This window comes from Hydra vulgaris, chromosome 12, assembly GCF_038396675.1.
Source record: "Hydra vulgaris chromosome 12, alternate assembly HydraT2T_AEP".
NCBI lineage: Eukaryota > Metazoa > Cnidaria > Hydrozoa > Anthoathecata > Hydridae > Hydra > Hydra vulgaris.
Window position 1 is genome coordinate 58,835,001 of NC_088931.1, and position 10,000 is coordinate 58,845,000.

General features: G+C 25.1%; 1 protein-coding gene across 1 annotated transcript in view; it reads left to right on the forward strand.

Annotated features, from left to right (window-relative positions):
• LOC100199185 (dynein axonemal heavy chain 1) overlaps nt 1-10,000 on the forward strand; it is a 108,565-nt gene that overhangs the window by 18,166 nt on the left and 80,399 nt on the right. The window contains exons 16-19 of the mRNA XM_065813883.1: nt 238-549; nt 698-838; nt 8,768-9,042; nt 9,116-9,287. Coding sequence (XP_065669955.1) covers nt 238-549; nt 698-838; nt 8,768-9,042; nt 9,116-9,287 — 900 coding nt within the window. The remainder of the gene's footprint in view (nt 1-237; nt 550-697; nt 839-8,767; nt 9,043-9,115; nt 9,288-10,000) is intronic.

The window sequence follows — 10,000 nt, forward strand, 5'->3', positions numbered from 1 at the left end:
AACAAATCAAGTTAGAAATTTGAAAAATAAATGTTATTACATTTTCAGAGAAGTAGAGAGTAAGTAAATAATTGTTGATTGAAGAATTTAAGAATTTTATTTATATGTCAGTTTATTTATATATATAGTAATGATTAAATTTTTAATGATTAAAATTTTTCTTTTGAGTATTTTTTTGAGTATTTTGAAATTTTTTTTATAATTGAAAGATTTAATATTAAAAAAAAATTGTTTTAGTATGAAAAACTAGCCAAGCTAAATAAAGATTTTGAACCCTTCAAGAATCTCTGGATAACAGTATCTGATTGGTTACGATACCATGAAAGCTGGATGAATGATCCATTAACTACAATTGATGCTGAGTTTGTAGAAAAATTAGTTAATGAATCCTTCAGAACATTGCAAAAATGCATAAAACAGTTTGTTGATATCCCCTCTTGCCAGCTGATTGCACAAGAGGCTAAAACCTGGGTAGAAAACTTCCGACCATATATTCCTTTAATACAAGCTTTAAGAAATCCTGGAATGCGAAAACGTCATTGGGAGCAGGTATAAAAGTTTATTTATAAACTTATCTTATCTTTTATATATTTTAAATATGCCACTTGTTGTGTATGTTAAAAATATAAAACTAGGAGTGTGAAATTTGCATTAGGTGTCTCTCTATATAAAAGCATATATTGTATTTATATTTCAGCTTTCAAGTGAGCTTAATCAAACCGTTATTCCTAAATCAGCACTTACTTTTTCAAAATGTTTGGAAATGAAGTTTGATGATCATATAGAAACAATCTCGAAAATAGGAGTTATTGCTGGTAAAGAGTTTGCCATAGAGGAGGTATATTTCTTTAGCTTTAATAAAAATAAACAAATTTTTTTAAATTATTTATTTTTCAAAATTTTTCAAATTTATTTTTCAAAAGTTAAAAAAAAATTTGTGCTATAATGTAATCATGTTAATTTAAAATAGTAATTATTTTATTAACACATAATTAATATTTACATTTTCAATGTTACACTTGTTTCAAAATACATACATTTTATCTAATCTTTATAATAAGGAAAATAATAACAGCAGAAAAAAAATCTTTTTTCCTGCTGGTATGATTTTCCTTATTAAAAATTGGATAAATATAAAACTTTTTTTATTATCATTACCTATTTTTTTAAAGTTTTACTGCCAGGTTTAAAATCTGAATATACCAAAATCTATTAACATATTTATCTATAAATTATAAGTTGAAAAAGTTCAGCAAAACTAAAAATGTATGCATCAATGGGAATAAAATTATAAATGATAATTTTTTTGAAAAAATAGAAAGTCTGTGTTGTTGTTGCCAAAGTTATTTGTCAATAGGTCTGTTTATTGTTTAAATGCTGACTACTTCAAATAGCAAACATAAGTATCACCTACTCAGTTAATTAAAATACAGATTTTAAAATAAAGATTCATTCACATAAGTTAAAAATTTCTTGTATATAAATTCCAATTGCCAAAAATTCATATTTTAAGTCATAAAGTACTTAAAAAATTCTCCTATTAATTTTTTAAAGGAGTTCAATTTTACAGTTTATTAAACATCAAATAAAAAATAATTTTTTTTATGTAAAAGCCGTTTTGTAACTTTTTTGCTTGCACCATTGCCAACACTTTAAGTCTATTTTGAATTTTTTTTAAAATTGTTTTTAAATTATTAATTTTTTTATTGAAAATTTATGGAAAAAGGTTTTTTTTATGAGCTCCCTTTTTGATTCCTTTATAAGTCAAACCATGCATCAGATAATTTTTTTACAAACAATCCGGAACAACCACATCTTAATTAACTAGAAAAACAAAAAGTTATCAATTTTGTTTAACAGAAAAATGAATATCTATTAATTGCAAAAAATTTTGTCCATAGTTGTTGGAGACTCCTTTTGTTAGGGGGTGCTTTATTTTAGGGGTTGTAGTTTAATTTTAGGTTTTTAAAACTGTTTTATTTAAGTGCTTCCTTGTATTCAAGTGCTTCTTTGTATTCATTATTTCGATAACATTATTTTTTTTAATCTGAAGAGTTTTGGGCCTATCATTAATGAAGAGGAAGACTTATTTAAGTACTAGTTTAGTTCTGAATGAGTATACGGGCATGGACAGGAATGGCGTGCGATCGAGCGCTATTGCTGACCATGCAAATGGTTTTATTTTTTGGCAACTTGACCATGACTGTTTAGATGTCTAGATGATTTTTAAACATTTTAGAAATGCTCTGAAAAAAACGCTACTTAAACTGGGAAGAAAATTAAAAAAAAACAAAACAAATGAAAAGAGAAAACAATTCCTTGCGAAAAAGAAAATATATATGCACTAAAATAAAAATCAAAAAACTCGAAGCAAAAATTAATTTTTGTTATGTTTTAAATTAAAAAAAAATTACTTCTTTTGAAACATTTATTTTTTCCTAAAAATTACACAAAAAAAAATAAAAAATTGTTTAAAAAAATACTGTAGTCTATTTAAAATAGTAATTTTTTATCATTTTATGCTCTGATTAGTTAGTCAAGTTAAAAAAAAAAGTTTTAAACAGTTCTTTGTAAAAATAGAAGAAATAGATGAAAAGTAAAGCAATTAAATCATTCCATTTTAACGGAAGGTTTAATTTTAACTTATTTATCATTTAAAGTAATTTAAAAAATTATCTTTCAAAAGTTTTTTTAAAAGACATTGAAAAATAGTTTCAAACAAATTATTAACTTTAAATTAATAAATGCCTACATAAAAAAAATGTAAATATAACATTATTTGTTAATTTACACAAAATACATTTATTTTGAACAATCACTATAATTAGTTTTTTTTTAATTTAAAGCCTTCACATAAAATAAAAACTTATTCCAAGCCTGAATATAGAGTAACTTATTGTTTTATTTTTTAAAAAGTTGATTGAAGTTTTTTAGGTTTTTAAAACTGTTTTATTTAAGTGCTTCCTTGTATTCAAGTGCTTCTTTGTATTCAACACTGTTCAGGGTAGTTTGGATTTCTATTTAGAACCCAATGTCACAAAAGTCATGATTTTGGGGTTTTTAATTTGATTTGTAAAATTTCATTCTCTAGTTTGTTTTGGTATTGACTTCACAATTTGTTAAACTTTATTAGTTTCACCAAATTAAATAGTTCTGTCTTTGAGTTTTCTAGTTTACATTATGGTGGTGTGCAATCTTGTTCTTACAATCAAAAAGTGGGAAATTGAGCTTAAGTCCCTTGACTTTTGAATTTTTTTCTCTTGACAATAAACTTTATATAATATTTTCTTTCAAAAAAAGTACTTTATTGAGAACTTTTCCGCACTGCTTGCTCCTTATAAATAATTTCCATAACTAAGCCAGTAAAAAACTTGTTTTTCAACAAGTTTTTATACTTTTAAAATCTTTATATATATATATATATATCCACTTTATAAATTAGCAAAACACTTATTTAAATTTCTTCTACAGTCTTTTTCACCTTCTCTAAATTCATCAGAAAGCATAACTGTCAGTTTATTTTGTAAATTCATTAAGAATTTTTGCCTTCTTTAAATTCATCAGGAAGCTTCCTGATGAACCAAGGGCAAGGTCGATAGGTTTTGACCAAATGGTTTAAACCGATGATTTAAATCAATGGTTTAGACCATTTGAAAAAATATCAATTTAAACCAAGTTAAAATTTTCAAAATAACTTTAAACTTACAGCAGGAAGTAAAGTAGAGTTATTTTTACAAATACAACTATATATTTCATATAATTGCTTAATGTAAATGCAACTGTTTAAAAGCATATATGTTTTTGGAAATCAATTTCTTATTATATATATATATATATATATATATATATATATATATATATATATATATATATATATATATATATATATATATATATATATATATAAATATATATATATATATGTATATATATATATATATATATATAATATATATATATATTGATGTTTTGAAAATCAATTTCTTTTATATATGTGTATATATATATATATATATATATACATATATATATATATATATATATATATATATATATATATATATATATATATATATATATATATATATATATATATATATATATATAAGAAATTGATTTTCAAAAACATCTAAAAACAAAATTATATATGGTAGTGGTGTAGTGGTAGAGCGCTCGCTTCGTAAGCGAGAGGTTCTGAGTTTGATCCCCACCATGCCTCTGGTAGTACCGGGCTCAACTTGATTCTGCGCGCAGCGACCTTGTTCATCAAGGTTCGTGTTTCAGAGATATAGAGTTGAGAAAGGGTTATAACTACAGTTAAGTAGCCTCCTCATCTGTAGTGGCCTTCACAGCCTTGAGGAGGTAAATCAACAACAACAACAACAACAAAAAAACATCGATATGCTTTTAAACAGTTGCATTTACATTAAGTATTTATACGAAAGATATAGTTCTATTTGTAAAAATAACTCTACTTTACTTTCCTGCTGTAAGTTGAAAGTTGTCCTTGGTTCTTTAAGTTTTAACTTAAACTTGTTAGATGTCGAATTCAAAACTGAAAAACACCTATCATTTATTTGCATGAAACAATTTTCATTAGCATTGAGATGCTTTTAGATATGAGACTTTTTGTCCCGCTTGTAATGTTCAGATATCCGTGTCTTGACATGGCAAGTAGTTTCGCTAATATAACAAGAGTTACATCCTACACAAACAAATTTATAGATCACGAACAATTTGAACTCTAAAGGAATTGGATCTTCAAAAGAAAAGAATTTAAAAATTTTCAGTGAGTTAAATACTAATTTAATATTTGCAGAACTGCAATATCTTTTAGTACTAATAGTTTTAAACATTTTATAGATTAGGCTTTTGATTAGATAAACTCTGTACGAAAATGGAGTGAAACTATAAAAATTAGTGTGAAGACCAGAATAAGTTTTTTTTATGAAAAATGGTAGTGGTAACTAACGAATTAATTTTTTTTAGAGTTACGTCTAAAAAATGTATTTTTGAATTTACTCCTTGTTCCATAGTAAAAGAAATAGAATTGTGTCTACTTTTGATATATTTAAGAAAAGTGCGTCATTTTCTTACTGAAAAGCAGCACAAATGTCATCAACGTATCTTTTATAGAAAACTGATTTTACACCATTGAAATGTTTAATCCATTTATTTTCAAAATGGCTAATGAACAAATTGGCAAGAACAGATACCAGTGAAGAACCCATTGCTACACCAATTGAAAACTTTTTTTAAGGATTTCATAATTCATCATCAGAGAGTTTGTAAAAGGAGCAATTAGTTATGATATCTGAAACATTAAAAAGATTTGTATGAGCATTTGTTAATCGTTTTAACTTTTTTTCTAGTATTTTTACAATTTTATTTTTTCCCTTTTGTGTGTTATATTTTAACGCTTTAGTTAAAATAAACCAATCCAATGATGAGAGATTCGCTTTTAAGTAATCTTGTAAAAAATTACTTAAAAGCAAATCATGTTTTTTGTTAATAAAAATGTTTTTACAAAAAAAAGAAAAAAAAAACAACCCTTAGTTTTTAATTTTTTTCAAAGAAAATGTTTTTTTTCCAACCCTGACCGAGTGGGACTTTTTCTTATATTTACTTGTTTTTTATATTATTTTTATTACACTTACTTTTATAGTTTTTTAAGATTAACTAATTTTCATGTCTTCAATTTGAAATTAATTCAATTTTTTTTTTTGAATAAATATTCTTGGTTTGCAAGTGCAAAAATTTTAGGAATTTTTTTTTAGTAGACAATTAGGGTCAGTAAAAATTCACTTACCATGAATTGTAGCAAAATCACAGTAAATTCATGGTAAATTAATTGTCTTTAAATTGTACTTATTCACACTAAAATCAATGTCATCAAATGTAGTCAACTATTATATAGTCAATCTGCTAAATAATCAGTTACTTGGTCAATATTTCTAGCATTCAATGCCATCATCACATGCAGAGCTAAGTTATCGTCTGTGAAGCACAGCTGCTGAAATGCATTTATCAGTGTACTAAGTTAGTTGGCACTGATAAACATTGGACTGCCAACTTGAACAGTTAAGAAAAGTGTCAATCTCCTTAACAGGTTGCTTGTATGCAACAACTTCATCAGTGACGAGACAACTAATAATACCCAGTATTCCATCACAAAAGCAGTTGAAAGTTAATGTCTTGGCCTGTTGCTCTGTTTGATCAACATGCTTTCCTGCATGTTGATCAAACAGATGAACGACATGCAGGAAAGCAAGAGCAGGCTGCGTGAAACAAATCATACTCTCAATTCAATAATACTTAGTGCTGTCACCTAAGAAAGCCAGTTTTGTGTGTGTTTGAAATCTTGATGCCCTTAATATCGGAATTTTATAATTGATAATTAAGATAATTATTATGAATTTTAATTGTAACTGGTTCACTTAAAATCGAAAAAAATGGTGCAACGTGATGAATTATTGAAGAAATTATGGAATTCATGTTAAGCCACAGCATTCGGCGAAAGTTGTGGGTTTCACGACTTTTTCCAAACATTGTGGGATTTACAGCATCCATGACTTTAAGAATTTTTTTTGACCCTAAACACAGTATACATTTTTTGAAAATATAATTAATATTTTGTATATATATATACACACAAATTTTTTTTTTAATTTTAAAGACCAGAAAGTGTTTTTTTTTAAAATTATTTGATAGACTGCCTGCCCCAACTAAACCCTCAGTCGATGTAGCAGCACTCTGTTGCGAGTCAAGCTACAAGATAGTTGATGTAGCAACACTCCGCGCATGTTTTACAGTTAAAAAATAAAAATAAAAACATTCAGAATATTTTTATTTTAAAATAATAAAAATAAAAACATTCTAGTCTTTTAATTTGCGTTTTTTGTGGTATTTTAAATTAGTTATTTCCTGCAATTAAATAAATGCATTTTGACATAATCTAACCTTGATTTTGTCAACTTTAATAACACAAACAAGCAAAGAGCCATTTTTTACCACAAACACGTTTTCTAAGCTGTAAACTATAGGAATATATACATATATATATATATATATATATATATATATATACATATATATATATATATATATATATATATATATATATATATATATATATATATATATATATATATATATAATTGATTTTTTGATGAGATTAAATAAAGATAACTACATGCGTTTAGCAATCATCAGGTAAAAAATACATTGTTTTTTTCGTTAAAAAATATACTCAATAAACATCGTGGCGTTCAAAAACAATTATAAAACTATAACTATTTTGGTTTGGTTTTTTAATCTTTGGGCTCGTGGTTGCAAGCAAGAACTTGTTTTTGTGACGGCACTTAGAAATAATTTCTGTTTTTTTATTTAATAATTTTTGCGTACCTTTATATAATATTATGCAAAGTTTTTCATGAAGGCAAAGTAAGCATTTTTTCGTTACGTTGCTGTAGGCGGGGACTTGTTTAATTATTGACCAAGTTAATTTTGGTGTTATTTTTAAGTTTTCTTTTATCTGCCATATATACTTTGAAATAGTGGTTGAATTTTCATCTTTTTATTTGTGAATGAGTGTTTGTGGTTAGCCCATCTTTTCTTCCATTCACCTTCTGCTAGGCCAATATATATATATATATATATATATATATATATATATATATATATATATATATATATATATATATATATATATATATATATATATATATATATATATATATATACAAAGTATAAAATCTTGGAATAACATAAAAGCTCTCCATTCAATCTATGTTTTTAAGAGTAACCTATTCCATTCCTTTCTAATCAAATACAGTTAATAAATTCAACTATATGTGTATCTGTGAATAAGTGTTTACAACAAGTACACACACACACACACACACACACACACACACACACACACACACACACACACACACACACACACACACACACGCACACATATATGTGTATGCATATATATGTATGTGTATATAATATATACATATATAGTACACATATATAATATTAAATGTTTGTATATGTATTTATGTTTGTATATGTGTATGTATTTATGTATGTGTATGTATGTATATGTACATGTGTGTATATACGTATATTTGTGTATACGAATATATGAATCTACATATATGTGTGTATATTATGTATGTATCCAATTATTGTATACATACCTGTATTGAATACAGGGGGATATAGGTATATGTGTTTATATGTATTTGTGAACGTAAGTGTGTATGTGTGTTTGTATGTATGAGTTTGTATGTGTCTATATATGTGTGTATGTATGTGACTAATACAAAATTACTACTATTTTTGTTATGATTATTGTAATTATTTTATTTTTGTCATTTTATTTTTATTTTATCATTTTACTTTTATCATTGTATTGTCATTATTGTTACTACTACCACTTTTATTATCATTATTAGTATTTTTACTCCTTCAATTTTTAATGTTCGTTTTGTTACTGCTGTGGACGATTAATATTACTATTAGCATTAACAATATATTTTTTAGCTTTTATTTGCAAGGTTTTTACTTAAGATGTAATATTTGTAAACTTCCGTGAATATAACAACTGTTTCAGAATATATGAATTGATTATATACATATATATATATATATATATATATATATATATATATATATATATATATATATATATATATATATATATATATATATATATATAGTTTTTGCTTTAGAGCAAAAGTTAATAATTGAATTTGTTGTTATTTTATTTAAGGCTCTTAATAAAATGGAAAATGCTTGGAAATTAATGCACTTAGATGTACTTCCTTATAAAGAGACTGGTTCTTATATTGTAAAGATTGTTGATGAAATTACACAGATGCTTGATGATCATATTGTAATGACACAGGCAATGGCATTTTCACCTTATAAAAAAGCATTTGAAGATAGAATCTCTACATGGGAATCAAAGTTATTGGTTACACAAGATGTTTTAGATGAATGGGTTTCTTGTCAACGTGCCTGGCTTTATTTAGAACCGATATTTAGGTATCTCTTTTAAAGTAAGGTTTTTTAAATTGAAATAATACATACATTTTTTAAAGTATTTTTAAAAATTTAGTTCTGAAGATATCAACCGACAACTTCCTGTTGAATGTAAGCGATATCAAACTATGGATAGAATGTGGAAGAAGATAATGATATCTGCTTACAAAAATCCAGATGTGCTAGAGTTTTGCGTAGATCAACATTTGCTAGAAAATCTAAAAGAGAGTAATATGCTGCTAGAACAAGTAAATATTTAATCCAAATAATTGAATTGATCAGTGTGGATTAAATATTTTGTCAGTTATTGAACAAATGAAATCATTTTAGGTTGTTGTACAATTTCATTTGGATAATCCTGTTTGTAATTTTTTTTTCAAATTCAAATTATAATTTAAGCTTAATTATCATTTGTTGTTTAATCATTTTAGAGGACATTGGTTAATCTTTAGTTTTCTGAGAGTATTAAAACAAAGTATCAAAGTTTTTATGATTATAGTGAGGCTTTCTTAATGTTTTTCTTTTTAGGGATGTTTTTTTCTTCTAATTTATGTTAAATATATTAACTTATGTTTAATAATTTTAATACAAGTAAGAATTAGTAGAAGCATTATAGTTATTATACTGTCATCTGGCCTCGGCAGGAAGCGAGAGCTTTAGCTTTTGCCATCGCCCACACTCCCCTTAAGTGGTTTATGGGAGAAATATAAAGATTTTTTTATTAAATAATTAAAACTGTTAATAAATGAATGAAGTAAATGCTTAAAGTTAATAAATGAATGAAATAAATGCTTAAAGTTAATAAATGAATGAAATAATTGCTTAAAGTTAATAAATGAATGAAATAAATGCTTAAAGTTAATAAATGGAATAAATAACTAATAATGAATGGAATAAATGAATAATGAATAATGAATAAAAAATGAATAAAATGAATAAAAAAAATAATAAATGGAATAAA